The sequence below is a fragment of the Podarcis pityusensis genome (genome assembly GCF_964106645.2).
Source record: "Podarcis pityusensis genome assembly, chromosome: 2".
NCBI classification, from domain to species: Eukaryota; Metazoa; Chordata; class Lepidosauria; order Squamata; family Lacertidae; genus Podarcis; species Podarcis pityusensis.
In genome coordinates this window covers 31,491,930-31,512,039 of record NC_138029.1, presented here as the reverse complement: position 1 = coordinate 31,512,039, position 20,110 = coordinate 31,491,930, and the positions used below count along the sequence as shown (strand labels likewise).

General features: G+C 43.3%; 1 protein-coding gene across 2 annotated transcripts in view; it reads right to left on the bottom strand.

Moving 5' to 3' along the window:
- DNAH17 (dynein axonemal heavy chain 17) overlaps positions 1 to 20,110 on the bottom strand; it is a 95,756-nt gene that overhangs the window by 51,573 nt on the left and 24,073 nt on the right. For both annotated transcript variants that reach the window (XM_080993519.1, XM_080993520.1), the window contains 22 exons: positions 19,020 to 19,136; positions 17,548 to 17,634; positions 17,016 to 17,168; positions 15,696 to 15,944; positions 15,475 to 15,597; positions 13,621 to 13,968; positions 13,440 to 13,531; positions 12,308 to 12,434; positions 11,649 to 11,801; positions 10,826 to 10,951; positions 10,309 to 10,416; positions 9,777 to 9,908; positions 8,497 to 8,657; positions 8,241 to 8,397; positions 7,283 to 7,387; positions 5,995 to 6,152; positions 5,188 to 5,326; positions 4,304 to 4,531; positions 3,841 to 3,978; positions 3,464 to 3,596; positions 2,118 to 2,245; positions 1,878 to 2,026 (listed from right to left, as the gene is read on the bottom strand). In XM_080993519.1, the coding sequence (XP_080849645.1) occupies positions 1,878 to 2,026; positions 2,118 to 2,245; positions 3,464 to 3,596; positions 3,841 to 3,978; positions 4,304 to 4,531; positions 5,188 to 5,326; positions 5,995 to 6,152; positions 7,283 to 7,387; positions 8,241 to 8,397; positions 8,497 to 8,657; positions 9,777 to 9,908; positions 10,309 to 10,416; positions 10,826 to 10,951; positions 11,649 to 11,801; positions 12,308 to 12,434; positions 13,440 to 13,531; positions 13,621 to 13,968; positions 15,475 to 15,597; positions 15,696 to 15,944; positions 17,016 to 17,168; positions 17,548 to 17,634; positions 19,020 to 19,136 (3,311 nt within the window). The remainder of the gene's footprint in view (positions 1 to 1,877; positions 2,027 to 2,117; positions 2,246 to 3,463; positions 3,597 to 3,840; positions 3,979 to 4,303; positions 4,532 to 5,187; positions 5,327 to 5,994; positions 6,153 to 7,282; positions 7,388 to 8,240; positions 8,398 to 8,496; positions 8,658 to 9,776; positions 9,909 to 10,308; positions 10,417 to 10,825; positions 10,952 to 11,648; positions 11,802 to 12,307; positions 12,435 to 13,439; positions 13,532 to 13,620; positions 13,969 to 15,474; positions 15,598 to 15,695; positions 15,945 to 17,015; positions 17,169 to 17,547; positions 17,635 to 19,019; positions 19,137 to 20,110) is intronic.

The window sequence follows — 20,110 nt, the reverse complement described above, 5'->3', positions numbered from 1 at the left end:
CACCCGGGAACCTATGTCCCCACTGTGGAAGGATGTGTGGATCCAGAATTGGCCTCCACAGTCACTTATGGACTCATTGTTAAAACCGTGTTTACTGGAAGACAATCTTACTCAGCTACGAGTGATCGCCAAAGAAGAAGACGACGACGTTTAACAAGAAGCTACCACTGGAACTTGATTTCTCTCATCCACCTTCATTAAACACAGTCACATCTATGTCAAAACATAGATATGCACCATCAATTATTTACTACAGAAGTCTTGTAAAGATACATCTCTTTGCGCAGGCTGCCCCTGATCCATGAGATCTAGACCCTGCACCATAAATACGCATGCCAACCGAATCTATTATCATAGCCTTATGGTATGATAAAAAAAGAATACATAAAGGTTTTGAAAACCACATCTTTAGAGGATCTTTGATTGGAGTTTGGAATAGGTATAAAAATGTATTAGAACCAAAGATTCCACATTGGTTATCACCATTAAAGGTTATGAGTATTAAAAAGATAAATATGAGCGGGAGATGGATAACATATGAGCAACTATTAAAAAAGGAAGGAAATAAGTGGAAATTGAAACCATATGAAGAAGTAAAAGAATATGTTAAGGATTGGCTGCATTATTTTCAGCTAAATAAAATGTTTAAAAAAGAGTTTTTAGAGAGGGGATATTCTGAAAAAGAATCTAGACTTCAACAAGAAATCTTAAACAATGAAGTGAAAATTTTATCTAAAATGTATAAAATATTGTTGGAATGGAATACTGTGGACGAAGAGGTTAAATCTGTAATGATTAGTTGGGCTAGAGATTTCGGATATAATATTGAATTTGAGAAATGGACTAAATTATGGAAGGATGGGTTAAAGTTTACAGCTTGTACAACGATTAAGGAAAATGTTATGAAGATGTTATATAGATGGTATATAACAACAGTAAAACTGGGTAAAATGTATAAAATGTGTAATAAATGTTGGAAGTGTAAGGAGACAGAAGGAACATTTTACCATATGTGGTGGGAATGTAAGAAGGTAAAAAGCTTCTGGGAGATGATCTATAATGAGTTAAAGAAAATGTTGAAATATACTTTTGTTAAAAAACCAGAAGCTCTCTTATTGGGAATACTGGATAATGAAATTAGTAAAAAAGATGTGAAATTAGTTTTGTATGCAGTAACAGCAGCCAGAATTTTGCTGGCACAGAAATGGAAACAGGAAGAGATGCCCACGAAAGAAGAATGGAGGATGAAACTGATGGAATATGCAGAAATGGACAGATTGACGGGGAGAATTAGGAACCAACGTGACCAGAGATTCTCCGAGGACTGGAAGAAATTTACAGAGTATATCAAAAATTGTGTGATGAGCAAATAATGTTCGTTGGCTTTCAAGAAGCTCTGTGAAATTACTGTTAGAAATATTGTTTAAAAAATATGATGTGATTAAGAGTATCTGAGTGCAATATAATATTGGGAAATGTGAGACGAGGATAAAAAAATAAACGGAAAATTATCAGACAAGCTGAGGGAAGTTCTGGAAAAAAGGGTTTAAGTTAAAAATGGATGTATAATTTTGTAAAAATGTTTTTTTTAATGGAAAATCTAATAAAAAATATTTATATTAAAAAAAGAGATCTAGACCCTGCACCATTGGATTTATGTATGGTTATAATATTGTTTTAGGGTGCTTTTATGTTGATGTGCACTGTTTTATGCACCTTATATTTTTAAAAATAATATATGAAGTGCCTTAGAAATATTTCAAAGTAAATAAATGAATGCATCAAGGGATGAAAGCTTTTCCTCTGTATGCCATGAAGAAACTTGCTTTTGCTGCAAGGGAAGACACTCATATACTCAAAAGGGAACTCAAACTCACGGATTCCAGCCAAGGTCAGCAGGGTTAATGTACAAGATTCCTGCTCTGGACACTGTGGCAGGTGTTGCTGTTCTTAGGTGGCTGATCTCAAAAACAAGCCTCATGGTGGGATTTAGTGGGATTCGCTCATTGCTTGCTAGGGTGAGCACCTAGGAGGGAGAGAAACAAGGATGGTGTGACTACTTCTTCATCTTGCTGATGTGGAAACCACCAATTTAATCTCTGACTTCCTGTACTGACCTTGTTGTCATCCATAACCGTATTCAAAGACTCAATCCACATCGGATCGATATCCCCATCCAGAACGATCCATTTTGGTCCACGATGAGTTATATTAGCGAGATCACGCATGATTGTTGAAAACAAGCCTACGAGGAACACAGAGAAATTCACACTGAACTTTTGACGTAGAAAAATCATTTGAGAAGTACAGCTTCTAAATGTTGTTTGTATATAACATCGGTCCAGTATACCTGAAGGAGCGTCTCCACTCCCATCGTTCAGCCTGGACACTGAGGTCCAGCTCCGAGGGCCTTCTGGTGGTTCCCTCACTGCGAGAAGTGAGGTTACAGGGAACCAGGCAGAGGGCCTTCTCAGTAGTGGCGCCTGCCCTGTGGAACGCCCTCCCAGCAGATGTCAAGGAAATAAACAACTACCTGACTTTTAGAAGACATCTGAAGGCAGCCCTGTTTAGGGAAGTTTTTAATGTTTGATGTTTTATTGTGTTTTTAATTTTCTGTTGGAAGCCACCCAGAGTGGCTGGGGAAACCCAGTCAGATAGGTGGGGTATAAATATATTATTATTATTATTATTATTATTATTATTACAGATATGATAGTTCATCACAGAAGCCTGTGACTCTTCCATGTCACTCCTCCAAGCTGGCAGGGGCAAATAAGGGTTGTTCTGCAACATCTGGAAGAGACACAGGCTCCCCATCCCTGGTCTAGAGGGACCCAATTTATATGGCGTTCACCTTAGAGAATATCAAATCTCATGACTCTGAATAACTAGAGGAAACCTGGGAGCCTAATTTGAGCCAGAAATTCTTATGTAGAATCACTGGCAACTTCCTTGTTTTGGGTAATTGTATGTCAAACCAGTTTAAGGGGATTTCAGAATAAGTACATTTTGAAAAAAATTATTTCTTGGGATTTGCTCTGCTGAAAGTGGCACAAACAACCATGGGGCTAGGGGTGGGAGATCAAAAGCAATTTACAACTCATACTTTCATACGGAAGCACTTTTAAATGTCAAAAATTTGAACAGCATCACTAATTAAAAATGCATCAGGTCAGTCCTGGTGCCCTGCCATTTCCCCATGCTGAAAAAGAACCTATTCGGTCTGGAAAAGGATCAATGCTGGAAAGAAAATGTAAAACATCTGATTAGTTTCAGCAGAAATCTCACGTGGAAGCAAAATTTTGACAATGCTGTCAAGGTAGGGTTTGGGTTTTGTCTTCTGAGAAGAAAATCTTGGAATTGAAACTTCACGCTTCTAGGATACAGCCTTAAGGTATAATGTTTCTCCTTTTTGTGTATCTGGAGATTTATACTACTCATTATTTCTGGGATTATTTCCTACCATCTTTCCATTCTCTGGTAGCAGGATTAATGATTCCAAATAGTTCATCACAGGTTACAGCTTTAGGGTCAAGGTCAATAGCTACAGGTTTTCTTTTCATCAGTTGGTAAGTTTTATTCAGAGATTTCAGAACCTGTCAGGAGAAAGGCAAAGACTGGGATGGAGCTTCCGACTGCTTCTGTAACCATCAGAGAATATCAAAACACAACCACCCCCAAACTGTACCTTTTGTTCCAGTTTAATGTATCTCACAAAGCTATTTTTCTACTCTTCGGGGCTGTGGATCACTTGAACAATGAGTCGCTTGCTAATTATCATGATGTTTTGGAATGGACTCCCTAATGATAGAGCCCTAACTGTAGGCTCATAGCTCCTACCTGAGATTTGCCACAGCCTGCATTTCCAATCACAAACACAGAATGCCGAACTTGGAGTAACTCTTCCAGCTGTACCACCTTCAGCACAAAACTCTCCTCAGGTTGTAGCTTGAGCTCCAGAACGGACTGTTTAATTATCTGAGAAGACAAGAAATGTGTTTACAAGTCCAAGCCCCAGTGTACTAGGGGGTGTAATTCTTGTTTGGGGGCTCATTCCTCAGTCCCAGGGCTGGTACAGCACTGAAGCAGTGATCTGCTGTAAATGATGGGATTATTGCGCGGATACAATCCCAGGTGTCCAAACAGGAAAATGAACAAATCACCAAAAGCTTTCTGAGCAGGGCTCTTTTCCAGAGGTCTCCATGGCAACAGGGTTTTCCCCAATGAAGTCACACACACAAAAGAGGCCAGACATTCAAATCTCTTAATTATACTGCTTCACAGCCAACTAAAGCAGATTCACCTTTTCAAAGTTTAGATCACGCTTCCTAGGCACATCCAGCGCTGGGAAAAGGTCTCCGATGAGTCCCATGAAGACAGGCAAGTCATCCGTCACAATCTTGGGGATGTTAAAGTCTCGCAAAGCTCTCATGAGAACCTGGTCTTCTGCCCGTCCTGGGTCTCCTCTCTTGAGTGAACCAGCCACCACTAGCACAGACTTGATAGCTCTCAAACCCCAGTCATAGTGATCCTGTCAGACATATGGCAACAACTTCGCATTGCACGTAAACAGAAGGACATCGCTTAAAACAAGTCAGGAAAGGCATCCCTCCACTTTCAAAGAAGGCAAGGAAAGTTGTTTATGTTCCTCTGAGGTGGGTACAGTAGCACGGGCACCCTTTGTTACCATAGCCATAAGGTTTTGGGCTCACTTCTGGAGGTGAGTGGTGAGAGGCAGCCATTTTTTAACATTCCAATACAGTGGTACCTCGGGATGCAAACGGGATCCGTTCCGGAGCCCCATTCGTATCCAGAAGCAAACATAACTAGCAATGGCACATCTGCCCGCGGGTGGGTCGCTTTTCGCTGCTTCTGTGCATGATGTCATTTTGAGCATCTGTGCATGCGCAAGCGGCAAAACCCGGAAGTAACGCACTCTGTTACTTCCAGGTTGCTGCGAAGCGCAACTCGAACACGCTCAACATGAAGCATATTCAACCTGAGGTATGACTGTATTCTACCTCTGTATATCCCTGCTGATTTTCTATGACAGGATGAAGTTTGGGGTGGAATACAACCACTTTTAAGTAATTTTTTTTAAAAAGCCCTGTCAGCATACTCTTGCAAACTCTTCACTGCACTAAAAAAACTAGTGTCAAACAGGCTTGGTGAACAATGTTCAATTACCTGCTTTGAAAGCAGCTCCTTACACAGTGTGTAGAGAGTAATAAACTTCCTAGCTAGAAGCCTGGCTTCAATGAAACCTTCAGCAACAAGCATGATTTCACAGATAAGCTCGAAATCAGGAACAACCATCGCACAGGGCCTGAAAAGAGAGAAATGAGACAATTAACATCTGGTGCGATTACGCTGCAGAGACAACAGTCAATCTTTCCTTTAGGCTGCAGTGAATATTCAGTGCAAATGTCAGATATGATTAATTTCAAACGCCCACATTCATTTCCCACTTACACTCGGTCTCGTTTTGTTTCCACTGTTTTACACACTGTATAATCTGCTCTGACTCCCGAGAGCTTCCATGTTGGCGATCCAAGCCTGTGCAAAAGAGTAACTCTCTCTTCCCTCAACACACTTTCCAAATGTATTCATGGTATCCTTCACGTGGCCCTATCCTCAACAGCTCAATAAATCTCATTGGCGCTACTACTCCCACATTACTTCTCTGGACAGACTGACATGTTACATGACTGTGGCAAAATGGCAATGGAGGTGGGGGAAGTGCGGCATGCAAGAAAGAAGCATGGGCCTGGAACTTGGCCAGAAGTGATGGGTGTGGGAAGAATGAAGCAACTGCCTGTCCCTTCCTCAGAATGGAGAGAGCAAAGGTATTAGGAGCCCAGGGAGGGAAGGAGGGAGGCTGGCTGGCTAGAGGCATCCCAACTCCGCTGCCCAAGAAATCTGGCCAGCTCATACATTATTGTGATAATCCCTTATCAGTTCATTTCCCCCAGAATAGTGGTTGCATGTTAGTACCTGAACAAGGCTTTCAAATTTTCAGGCAGCTCAGTACGGCCAGCATATCCAGGATTCATAGTAATAAACATTCCAACGGTTGGAATAAGAGAAATGGTCTCTCCAAGGAAGTTGAAAACCTTCTTTTTGGCCCTTATGGCATCCTGAACACATTTAACCTTTCAAGTAAAACAAAGTCTTAAGAGCTGTTCCTATGAGGTCTTCAGTAAGGTAAGGAAATATGGTGCTGAAGATAAATGCAGACATATTAACAAGTTTTTCCATAACCAACTGCAGTCAATGAAACCTAAAGACATGTAGGATGCATCAAGAACTAGGAAATAATTGCACACTTGAGCTAACCAAGTTCCAGGATACTCAACAAACTAGGCTTGACTTAAAATGACATGCGAGGAGTGGGAGGCCTTCTGCACAAGCTTTTGCAAGCTGCAGATTGCTCTCCTCCTTGAAGCAATTTTGTGGGGCCCAGCTTCACTGACTGGCAAATTTACTCATACGGAATGAGGAGAGTACTTCCTCACTCTGAACTGACCTCATAATGTTAAAGGTAAAGGTAAAGATAAAGATACCCCTGACCATTAGGTCCAGTCGTGGATGACTCTGGGGTTGTGCGCTCAGCTTGCTCTATACGCCGAGGGAGCCAGCGTTTGTCTGCAGACAGCTTCCGGGTCATGTGGCCAACATGACTAAGCCGCTTCTGGCGAACCAGAGCAGCGCACGGAAACGCTGTTTACCTTCCCGCCGGAGTGGTACCTATTTATCTACTTGCACTTTGAGGTGCTTTTGAACTGCTAGGTGGGCAGGAGCAGGGACCAAGCAATGGGAGCTCACCCCGTCGCGGGGATTTGAACCACTGACCTTCTGATCGGCAAGCCCTAGGCTCTGTGGTTTAGACCACAGCGCCACCTGCCTCCTGACCTCATAATGTTACCAGAATGCTAAATCTGGCATCCATTGGGGCACAGCAGAGTTTAATAAGTTAAATTAATTACATTTCATTACATCCCATGATATTGCATTATGTAAGTTTCAGTCATAGCAGATAGTGAGACAAATGGCGTAGGTATTAGTGGACAATGAACTGCAGAGGAATGGAAAAGTGCTGATTGTGGCAAACCAAAGACATAATAGAAATAGCTACCTCCTCCTTACAGCCTATCATTCCCAAGGGACTTGTATTCATCCTAGAGACGAATGGCCAGCATTTGACTGCAGTGATAAAGCTGGAAGGACTATGAAATCCAGGCTATTTGCACACAATGAAAGGAAACCTAAGGAGAATCTTTACCTGTACAGCAATTACAGATAAGACTTCCACCGAAATCCGATTGAATTCATCAAAACATCCCCATGCACCTGTCTGGGACAATCCTTTGTAGATATTTCCGCAGGACTAGAAAGGAAAGGCGCAGGCATTTGTTTGTGGATCATCACATTCAATCAATTAACTAGTTAACATATCCTGTTTATGTATTGTTTTGCTATATTTTAAAACACAAGCCACAGGAAAACACATTGTAGCACAAGAACAGATGGATGGGAAGAGAGGAAGTGCTGGAAGGAACGAGCAGCCTCTTGTTTTCTAGGAAGCTTTTAGTGATATAATAAGGTATACAGTTGTACCTTAGTTCTCAAAAATTTTGAGCATTGTGAGCATTTAAGGTCCCCAACCCTAATCTGCGGGTTGCCATCTGATTGGATTTTATTCTGATCCTGATCTGATTTGAGGATGTATTTTTATTGATTGTCAGATTTTATGTTCATGTGTTATACATGTGATGTTAGCCGCTCTGAGCCCGGCTTCGGCTGGGGAGGGCGGGATATAAATAAAATTTATTATTATTATTATTATTATTATTATTATTATTATTATTATTATTAGGCTCCCGAACAATTGAAGCCTGGAGGCGACTGTTCCGGTTTTTGAACGTTCCTTTGGAAGCTGAACGTCTGACGGGCTTCTGTGGCTTCTGATTGGCTGCAGGAGCTTCCGCACTTTGGTTTTCGAATGCTTTGGAAGTCAAACGGACTTCTAGAACGGATTCCGTTTGACTTCCAAGGTATGATTGTACTTGAAAACAAAATGTAGATCTGTGTCTGTAATAATAATAGTAATAATGCATTTGTTCTTATTTATACCCTTCCCTACTGGGTATAAATTTCTCCAGCCACTCTGGGAGTCTTATAGCATATCTAAAACATCACGCAAAACCTCCCAAAACAGGCCTGCCTTCGGATGCCTTTACCTTATAGTCCATTTGCTCAGAGCAGTTGAAGACGTACACCATGATCCCCACTGCCCTTCCCAAGTCTTTGGTGGTCTCTGTCTTCCCTGTGCCAGCAGGGCCTGCAGGAGCTCCTCCCATGATCAAGTGGAGGGACTGCGTCAGGGTGATGTAACACCTGCAAAAAGATAGACATTTGGCATCATCCTCGCCAGCACATGCCCTAAGAACATACGTTGGGCCAGGCTGAAGGCTATCCAAGGGAAGCAGCTCATACCGGTCAGTGAGGGGCGTGATCACCAGCCGTGGAGTGTTGCCAAGGTACTCATAGGAATACTGGAGCTGAGCATCACATATATTGGCATAGCAGTGTCCCTTTTCATCATCCCAACGATGCCTAAGTTGAGACTGCCAGGTAAAGGCCTGGGAGCTTTCCACCTGCAACCCAAATGCGAAACCATAATAAATAAATTTCCAGTGGGTCCTGCTTATCTCCTTTTCTATCTACATAAGCTTGTATGTGTAGGAGGCTCCTAATGGTTTAAAGTTTTATAGAACCACAGAACTGTAGAGTTGGAAGGGACCCCAAGGATCATCAAGTCCAACCGCCTGCAGTGTAGGAATCCTGCCCACAGCCGTCCCTGGGTGGGCTTGAACCACCAACCTTCTGCTTAACAGCCAGACGCACTGACCCGCTGCGCCACAGAGACATCATACTTAGTTCCTTTGGCAACTTTCTAGACATAAGCGCAGAGAGGTCTTCTACTTCAGAGCCTATAGAGATTATTTACCCCCCAACAAACCACCAGAAAGAGAGACCACACCTCTAGTAAAGGGTAAAGGGACCCCTGACCATTAGGTCCAGTCACAAACGACTCTGGGGTTGCAGCGCTCATCTCGCTTTATTGGCCGAGGGAGCCGGCATACAGCTTCCAGGTCATGTGGCCAGCATGACTAAGCCGCTTCTGGCGAACCAGAGCAGCATACCGAAATGCCGTTTAGCTTCCCGCCGGAGCGGTACCTATTTATCTACTTGCACTTTGATGTGCTTTTGAACTGCTAGGTTGGCAGGAGCAGGGACCGAGCAATGGGAGCTCACCCCGTTGCAGGGATTCGAACCGCCGACCTTCTGATCGGCAAGCCCTAGGCTCTGTGGTTTAACCCACAGCGCCACCCGCGTCCCTGACCACACCTCTACATGCTGATATTTATCAGAAGCCCAATGCATTTCAGCCAAAAGGACTTCTTCAGGGTCTTTGATATATGAATAATATATTTTTTAATAACTCGAATGTAGTAACTCCCCCAAAGCAGACATAGTGGATTGACTATTTAATACTTTTGAGGGGAGTCTTCATAGGACTTAAGTTTGCATTTTTGAAAATCTTATTCATTGGAAATGATACAGGGCTAGTCCTTAGCTTTCACTAAGTAAAGGATGGTTGAAGAATGAGTGAAGAGAACCACATTGCTATGTGAAAGTAGCTTGAGAAAATTCTAAGAAAATGTGTGCTTTCAAAAAGCAAAGTACTATTTTACAGTCTTTACTGCATATACCTTTGCTAAAATCATTTTGGCAATGACATCTCTGGCATGGACATCAATGGTACAGATTGTCATAATCTTCATTCTGTCTCCTGGGGTTAAGTTCCCAATGAGTAGTGTAATTAATGTGTTTAGCTGATTAATCTGGGGAAAGAAAAATAAACATATTTAAGCTGTTTCCAGTCTTTAACAACCACGAGACCTAGAGGCTTGCTGCACCTACTCCTCTAACCCGCCCCCCCCAGAACTGGAAGTTGCATTCAAAGGTGGAGCTAGCTGCTCTGGCACCCGGGGGCAGGGCGAGCGTCCCAGGGGGGGCGGGGCGGTGATGTCATCCCCCCTCAGGGATGACACCTGGGGCAAGGCAGGCCACATCCACTGCACCCCCTTCCTCTGCCAGTGGTTGCATTCAGTGAAAGAGCTTGCGATGACATCTGTGCGATATGTCGTAGACACAATAGACTGCCTACTATTCCATTGAAGAATTTGCCACTGCAAATCTGAACACAGTCTGACAAAATTAAAGGGGGCTGCTGCTACGTACCTGCTTCTTATTGTAATCTTTAATAGCATTTTCATAGCCTTCCTCCAGTCGTGAAAAGGCAATGCCAACCTCCGTTGTCCACCAGATCTGGGTACATGTTAAAGCAATCTGCAACAACAGCCGAAGAGTCCTATGAGATGGTGAAGCCAGGTGAAATGCCAGAACTGTCCTTAATTCAGGCTCTGCCCCTTGACCCCCAAATGTGCAGCTTTGGTGGGATGAGTGACCAGAAAAGAACCGGTCATACGGTGCCTTCCAGTTGAGACCCCGGGCATCCTTGACCACTGGTCATGCTGGCAGAAGCCTGATAGGAATTGTAGTCCACAACATCTGGGGGGGTACTACACTGTCTACTAGACTTTATAAAGGCCTAATCCTACAAGCACGCTGAATGGCACCACTTTGCTCCTCTGGCTATATTTACTCCTTATTAGAATGAACATCTATTTCTGTTCCTCTCTTTTCTTTGCACTTCACATATAAAACATTGCATTTTGACTCTAGTCTTTTTGCTTACCTGTGCCGGGTAATCAAATAGCCATTGCTCTCTTGGCTTTTCCTCGTAAGTCACCACAGCTTCAGAAATCTCTTTGCGCAGCGTGCTCTGCATTCTCTCCAGCACTCGGTTTAGCCAAACCTCCACCTAGGCGCCAAAACTCTCCTGGTTAATGCTTATTCATTTTCCTTTACTTATTTCATTTATATCCCACCTTTTCTCTCTCCAAGGAGTTTAAGGTGATGAACATGGTTCTCCCCCTCACAACAACCTTGTGAGGTTAGGTTTAGGCTGAGAGGCAGTGACTGGCCCAAAGTCACCCAGGGAGCTTCATGGCTGAGTTGGGATTTGAACCCATGTCTCCCAGGTCCTAGTAAAAGACTCTAACCACTAGACCACACTGGCTCTCCATTTACATGACCTATAGTGACCTATAGTGAATTGATGCTTTTGAATTATGGTGCTGGAGGAGACTCTTGAGAGTCCCATGGACTGCAAGAAAATCAAACGTATTCATTCTTAAGGAAATCAGCCCTGAGTGCTCACTGGAAGGACAGATTGTGAAGCTGAGGCTCCAATACTTTGGCCACCTCATGAGAAGAGAAGACTCCCTGGAAAGACCCTGATGTTGGGAAAGATTGAGGGCACAAGAAGAAGGGGACGACAGAGGACGAGATGGTTGGACAGCGTTCTCGAAGCTACCAGCATGAGTCTGACCAAACTGTGGGAGGCAGTAGAAGACAGGAGTGCCTGGCGTGCTCTGGTCCATGGGGTCACGAAGAGTCGGACACGACTAAATGACTAAACAACAACAAATAGTGAATTTAAAATAATATCCACCAACCTGTCCAGAACAGTCACACTCCTTGTCAAAATCAACATACTCGTCTTCTTTGCTGTACATTCCCAAGCCAACCTTCAGAGGCTGCTCTTTTGCATCCAATTTGAATTTCAGCTTGGCCATACTATCAAATAGCTTGGACAAGTGACGGGATACCTTCAAGAAGATAATTGCGGTAATACTAGGATACAAAGTTTAGAAATATAGAAATAGAAGAGGTGGGAGAAGAGGGCTAATGAAGATATATCAGCAATGTTTCTAAAAAGAAAGCCGTTTTAGAAAGCCTAAAGGAAATGGGCACTGAACAATCTAAAATATCTGTGCTACATAGGATCTCCTATACTCCAACCAGGCCACTATTGTGACTGCCGATAGCTCCCCAAGGTCTTTCCCAGCCCGCTACCCAAAATCCTTTTAAAACTGGAGACATTGTGGCTGAACCTGGGATCTGCTGCATGCCAAAGATGTGCAAATCTCACTGGGTTTGCAGCCCCTCTCCTCAGCTGCTGATCAGGTCCCAATGAGTACAGGTCCAAGTTATCTGTGATTTAGCCTCGGATGAAGTTGGATTTCTAGTAAAAGCTCTGGGATTCAAGGCCCCATTTTTTTTAAATATAACAAATCTTAAGAAAGTCCAAGCATTCCATGAATGTATATCCTACCTCAACGGGGTCGTTGCCATTGGACAAAATATCCAGCAGGTCGGCAGAGGATACAAAGTAAAATCTGGGGAAAGCCAGTCTCTTTGTTTCCAGGTATTCAGCCAAAGCCTTTTCACAGAGTGCCAAGCTAATAAAAGGCAAGGTGGACAAGAGAGTGTGGGAGAAGCGTTGTTTATCATCATTAGCTGCACAGTGTGATTCCTGTACATGATGCTCAGTAATATAACTAACTAACTAGACAGTTCTATGTCTATACAAACGAACAACAAAAGAACTCTAAACTCGGAGCAAATGGTGCTTTACACTGCTCCACTGAGATGCTTCAGATGTCATATCAAGGGAAGTTATAAAACCTGGCATTCACATTATGCTTTCTATGTTTGCTACCACAGGCCATTTTCAAAGCCTCTTTAATCCTCATCATTTGACTGACATCTGAACACTTCTAATTGAAAGGAATACATGCTCAGTCCAAGTGTTAAAGCAGCTTATTCACATGGATGTTTAGATTAATTACACCTGGGTCATTATAGATACCAGCTATACCATGGAAAGTAGTCAAGACATAGGCAGAAAAGGTGTCAGGATATGAGGGGTGAGCTGCTATTGGATTCCAGATCCCAGCTTAGGCGTTCACTACATGCAGATTTCACTGCATTTGAAAATGGTAGTCATGGTGCCCGTTCTGTTTCTCTTCAGTTCCGAATAATGGTTTCACCATGACAGGGCTGCCATTCAGTGCAAGCCTGAGAGTTACTGTCTAAAGCACAGCAACAAATGCTATTCCCCAGCACTTCATGGTGCATAGCACACAAGTTTCATCTCCGGAAGTAAAAATCAAAATGCAAATTAAGTAACACATTACTTGGCTGCCTGAGGCAACTGCCGCACTCTGTCCAATGTTAGGGCCAGTCCTGCTGCCATTTAAAACAAACCACTGATAAACAGGCATCTGCAACTGTCTTTCTGGGCCTAAAATTAAAAGACCTCTTAATTCAAGAAACTGCAACCAGAACCCTGTCCTAAATAACTGAACTTATGCAGCCTGTGATTTGCTTCTTCTCTCAGTAAGTAAATCCAGCCAGCTGCTTACACTTGACAAAATCAAGCAGGAAAATAACGCCTTCCTTACCTTTTTTGCAAGGACTCTAGTTTGTCATAGAGACCTGGTTTATTTGTTGCTTCAACCACATTCGGGGTCTTTACTGCATCAGCCATTAATTCCTGCAAGAAAAGAGGATGGACTTGTCAGCTGCTCCAGTTTTTGTTGTTTTTGCATGTGAAAATTAGGGCAGGTAAAGGGCCATGCCCACCTTAAAATCCTTGTCAATGGTATCAAAACGCCTGGAGTCCTCTGGGAGCTGATTGCGAATGTCCTCTGAGCCAATGAAAATGCTTTCTAGGTGGCTCCAGGTTCTCTGGACTTCAAACCAGATGCTTATCACAGAGTCAGCTGTAGATAATTTCTGCTGCCAGCTGGAGACCTCCTGAAGGAAATGTGCTAAATACTTTGAAGTCATCAGGGTCTGGAGTTGCACTTGATTTTCTTCAAGGGTCTCTACCAGTGCCTCATCAGACTTGAGCATCATGGTCCCAGTTCTATGGTGGGGCTCGTGTTCAAATTGCATAGTTGACCAGGTACTATCAAGAGCCTTCAATACCTTCAAACAAAAGCAGCCAGGAAAGATTTTTAACCTGATAAGATTTCAAACTAAAAACTTGCAGAATGTCCATGAAATTCCAATAATTAGTGAAGAGGCACTATGACGGTATTGTTCACTCTCCCTTTCTGAAACTACTTTAGCACTTCTTAAGGGTTAATATACTCTGAAGGAGCATGTTCCACTGCCAATTAATGGTACTGCTTCTGACCGTGGAGGCAGAACACATACTTTTGTTATTAAAAAAACCCCAACGGTCTATAATCCTGCCACATACTGCAAAATTCAGCACATTACGGGCTTTGTCAAACTATACTATAACATCTGTCAGTCAAACGGCTCTGAGGGAGGGGGGAAACTCATAAAAGACTTAAACAATAAAATAAACAAAATACAGCAAAGCAAAAATCAAGTCATAATAATATCATAGTAAAAATAGCAACAGAGCAGCGGTTGCAACCAGTTAAGACGTAGAACAAAAAAATAAGAAAAAAGAAAAAGGATTTGCCCTATGCCAAAAGATAACAGAGTAAGCACCAAGTGAGCCTTTCTAGAGAGGGAATTCCTTAAGCGGGGACCCACCACTGAGAAATCTCTCTCCCTGGTCACCATCTGCCTCTCCTCAGATGGCAAAGGAAGGAAAACCTCCATGAAAGACCTTGGCAGGTGTTGCTCCTTCAGGTACCCAGGCCTTGAGCTGCATAGGGCTTTAGAGGTGAGGACTAAAAGAACCAGAAGACAGTGTGGTTCTTTAAGCATTGGAATATGGTGGTTCCACTCTCTGATCCCAGTCAGTAGACTCATGTGGCTGGAGTGTAACAGTCACATCCATTGTTCTCCCTGCTTTTGCCTCTGGCCTCAGTTACCACTGCCATGTCAACACTGAAATGGTGCTCGCAAAGGGATGTGGCTTTTTGGCTGAAAATGGTTTACCACCCAAGACATGGATGAACAAACTGATGATAAGGCATGTGCAGCCTTATCAAATTTTATGCACGTCTATTTCGAAGAGGAAATGCAGTATATAAAAGGAGGAAGTAAGAAACTTAAAATTTCCATGTGTTTCACCTGTGCACAATATTATCAGGAATAATACAGTGGTACCTCGGGTTAAGTACTTAATTCATTCCGGAGGTCTGTTCTTAACCTGAAACTGTTCTTAACTTGAAGCACCACTTTAGCTAATGGGGCCTCCTGCTGCCGCCATGCCACCAAAGCACGATTTCTGTTCTTATCCTGAAGCAAAGTTCTTAACCTGAAGCACTACTTCTGGGTTAGCGGAGTCTATAACCTGAAGCGTATGTAACCTGAAGCGTATGTAACCTGAAGCTTATGTAACCCGAGGTACCACTGTAATGTTAAAGTCAGAGAAGCCTATCTCAGATCTACTTCCAAATGTAGGAAATGAAGCGTTATCTTTCAGCATTTTTATAGGAGTGAGAAGCAGGAAGTATCTGAAAGTGCATTTGATTGATGGGCCTGGAATGGCTAGGGCAAGAGCAGTACCTTTTCCATCCCCGACTCTTTCACAGCCTTGTCCACAATACTGCGAACTTCATCCTCAAATTTGTGAAGGTTCAGCTGAAGTAGGTCTGCAAGCGTCGTCTCCTCAGACATGGTGAACTTCACCTGTTACAGAAGTAAAAGTTGGAAACAGAGCCGGATCAGTTGGTGACAGGCGGATGAATGGAAAATTGTAGACACTCACTGTAGCCTATATCAGTTACCTGTGTGGCCTCCATCAGTTCTTTCCAATGTCTGTCTCGAATAGCTGGATTCTGGAGCTCAGTCACAGCTCGGAGAGAGGTCATCATATTTTTAACTGTGTTATCCAGTCCCACAAAAGCATCCCATGCTCTCATTTCCTTGTCTAAGGCTCTCACATCCTTAGCAAATTTCTTGCAATCAAGATCCATTTGCTCGACATTAATCTCCTTCCACTTGGTTGTCTTCCAGTCATTAATACTTTCATTGACCTGAATGGGGGGGGAGTCATAGTTTTTCCTGTTTTCGCTAACTGAATAGAATATTTACAATGCAACTATTTGGAAACATTAACAGATCTTGCATCTCAAAGGGGAACAGAAATGTTATAGTAGGACCTTTCTAGATGTTGGGGGAAATGGATTTTATTTTAAAATCCTTTACTACCACTCACTTCTATCCACTGCGAGTATACCCCATCTCCTTTCTACAAAAGGCAGTGGGTGTTTCTGTGCCGGAGATGGAGAAGTAAACTTTAATAAATTAAAAAGCTGAAGCTCCATAAAATGTCAGATCATATGTTTTGAGGAAGGGAGTACCCTTGCCGTGTTCACCATATGCTATTTAAGGGCTACATGAACAAGCTTGCATTTGAATGCAACAGCATGCAAGTTCTATAGAAGCAAATACAGAAAACACCCAGTAGTCGGTGAATTACTACCTTTGTTCTTGGGGAAATTATCAGAGTGGTACTGGGAGCAGAACTTACTTGGAAATCACTTCCTGCCCTTTCTGCCAACAACGTCCTTTGGTCCGCAACTCCATTTCTTCCATTATCACATTGCTGTCATAGCGTTCATGACATGCTCCCAATTTCCTCAATTGGCAAGCAGGTCCAAAGGAAGCTCAACATGAGCTGCCCTGGATGAGGAAGCATGAAGACTTTGGGCCAAACTACAGGTGACATTTATTACATAGCTTGCCACTGAGTGCAAGCTTTTTCTTTTATCAATTGTCAGTGCAGGGGGCTCAATCCAAATTGGATCCCTGGTGTGAGTCCCCCCCCCCCCATCAGCATTGGGGGGAAAAGCTTGCATTCGCTCAATGGGAACCACCCCCACCACAAAGTAATTTGCAGTCATGGTGGCACTGATCTAGATCGGAACCACAGTGCAGCGAATGGGGTGCAAAAGGTTCAATTCAGCCGTAAAAAAAAAATGAGAGCGATTGGGGTATTGACCTCATTATTCTCATTTCCTCGTGGTAGAATTCAACCTCTGGATGCAGAGTTCTTTCACTTGCCCTACCTGACATTTCCTAAGATTACAAGGTCAAAGCCTTACCAAGACAATCATATCCCAGAGCTCCTTGAGCAAGCGCACTTCCTTATGGCAGGCCTTCAGCTGTTTGTAATCTGGGACAGATACCTCAAACAAGCCTGCAGATTTGGATAGGGTTTCCATATCTTTCTCCATATTGGTGATCATCTTTTGTTGCTGGAAGCATGAAATGGAAAGGGGGGTTAGTCAATGTTGCAGGCAGATGAACGCAAAGAGCAAACAAGTAGGGTACAGCACTGGAAAGCGTAATGTTGCAATGTGCTTCTGGGATATGCCCTCTAACATGCCTGGAAAGTTAAATTAACCTTTTGCTCCACTGAAGTCTCCTTCACACATGGTTGGTGGCATATGCCCTACTCGTCACTGGCAACCACATGCATATGCAGCCCCCAAGAAAGAGAAACCACTGAGTCCAAATTTCTCAGCCAGTTTTTGAAAATGCTATTTTACTATGGCACTAAAAAGCACACTATAATAGGTGGGATTTGAGGAAGGCATAGATATTGCCCATATTGACTTTCCTGACTTGTAGTACCTTATTGAGGGATTTATATGGATCTGGATCAACATGAGTGAACGGTGCCTCTTCTCGGAATTTCTCCCTGAACTCATGCTGCTTAATCTGGAGGGGGTGGGGGTTTGGAGGAGAAGAAAGAGAGCAGAATATCCTAGTTAAAGCAGGATCACGTAGCATCACATCTGGAAGGCAGGAGTTTGTTGGCTGCGGCTCAAGATTAGAATTATGATCAATCTGGATGACGCCATCTACAGAAACAGCAGCAGAGGGTTCTGCCTAAAACATTCACAATAGGACACAGGCTGTGGGGCAAGACAAGACACTAGCAAATCATGAGCTACAACCTCATCTCTTTTTTTAAAAGTTCTCACTGCCCACTACATGCTGTGACATCACAGCATCTTAAAACAAAGTAGATTCGGAATTGGATGGCATCTTGTACTCCTCCTTCCAGCAACTCCTGCAGCCAAGCTGGTGCCAAACATATGGCTTTACAGTGGTACCTCGGGTTAAGTACTTACGGTAATTCGTTCCGGAGGTCCGTATGTAACCTGAAGCATACGTAACCCGAGGTACCACTGTATTTTCCTTTGGACCACATCAGTGAGGCCGAGAGGGGGGTCTTGTTGTCTGGGCAGCCCAGGACGTCCATACATACTACCTAAGCTTCTGCCCTGGAGAGAATTAGAAATGGAGGCAGCAGCTACTGCTGCTGCTAGGGATGGGGAAGATATTCATCCTGGTTTGCATTTTCATGTGTTACATTCCTCCATATCAATGGAAGGAGCACTTAATGAATTTGAATGCTACGAATATTTAATATTAAACATTTCTATGGGACCGTTTCTTACATTTTCTGAAAATGCAATATTCTGAGGACATTCCTTCCGTCCCTGCTTCATAGATATTATTACAGTGATCAATGGGAGAAGAAATTATGAAAAATAAAGTATTGATACTTTATTGAAAGGTTAATAGATTCTGGAAGAGGCAAGTCTGTTAAATGGAAAGTCTGTTAAGCTGCATGTTAACTCACACTTGCCAAAACAATACACAAACTGAAACACAGCTACCACTCAAAATTCACACTTCTCAAAACTCAACCGAAGAATGTGTACAAAATGTATACAACAGGGATAAAAATGCATGTAATTAAGAAAATACAAAAAAAGAGGCATTGTGTTAAGGAAAACTGCTTGCAAAAATGTGTATGCTAGACACATTTTCATATGCAGTTTTGCCTATCAGGAGAAATGTGCACCGAAACACTGACAAATTTTCATGGAATGTCGCAAAAACGTAGCAAACTGAACATTGGAAAACTGAGAGAATGGATTTGTCCATTCTGGACAGCTGCCAAATTGAGACTATGGTTGGTAGGCAGCCCATCTGTCAGTGCCTTCGTCCTACAGGTCCCCCTGAATGTTTGGTCTGTGGGGAGCTCAGCAGGCCAGTTGAGAAGAATACCTTGCACTGCAAGAGAAAGGTACCTCAAACTGTTGGCATTTCCTTCGGATAATGGTAACTTCATTTGCCTGCAGAGGAGCCACATTCTGCTTGACTTGGAATGATAGCTTTTTGGTGTTATTCCATTGTTCTGGCAATTCCTAAAAGCAAACAAAGAAGAACCCTCAAACCTCTCAGAGCACTGCCGGGCCGGGGTGGGGGTGGGGGGGTTGCTTGGTAAAACAAATGCAGGAAGGGTAAGAAGGGGGGAAATCTGAATATGAGGAGGAGGAAACACACTTTGGTTTGGTAAGGGTCTGTGGAAATGTGCAGATTTCTGAACTTAATCTGCCCCAACTCTGTTAATAATAATGGATAAATGCTATGATGCAGCACGTCCAAAGTGAAATCAATCATATTAAATCCCGTATTTTTCGCTCTATAACACGCACCAGACCATAACACGCATGTAGTTTTTAGAGGAGGAAAACAAGAAAAAAATATTCTAAACGAAACAGTGGATGTATGATTTTTGTGCTTCATGCTGTGGCCACAGACATGTGATCTGATGGTGAGTTTGGGGTAGCTCAATTCAAAAATCCTGAGGATCCATGTGGATCCATGCTTTGTAACCATGTTTTAAATGGGGAGGGAAGGAAAAGCACTCAAGGGACAAGGAGCACGCATGGGGTGTGTAGAGAAGGATGCTGCTAATAATGCAGAAGAGGGGTTTAAGAGGAGAAGGAGCTCGCGTGGGGTGTGTGGAGAAGGAGCTTTTCAGCGAGGTGAGCGGGGAGGAGGGAGGGAAAGAGCACTGTTGCTTTAAAGGAGCCAACCGGACAGCAGCCGCTTACAGCAGTGTAAGCAGCTCCTCTCCTCTCCCGCTTTGCTCCTTCTCTCCCTCTTTGCTGCTTTACACAGCTAATGGCGAATCCCCTGCAATCCAAGTCCTGCTCACGTGCTCAAACCTATCCTGCCCATCCTGCGTAATTTCCCCCTCTCCCTCATCCCATGCCCTCCTGTCTCCGGCACGCAGCCTCATGCTGTTTAGAGAGCGCACAGACCTTTGCTAGCTGAGGCTGCAGCAGCTGTTGCTGGCTACGCAACGCTTTTAAAAGCGCCTGCTGGCTTTGAA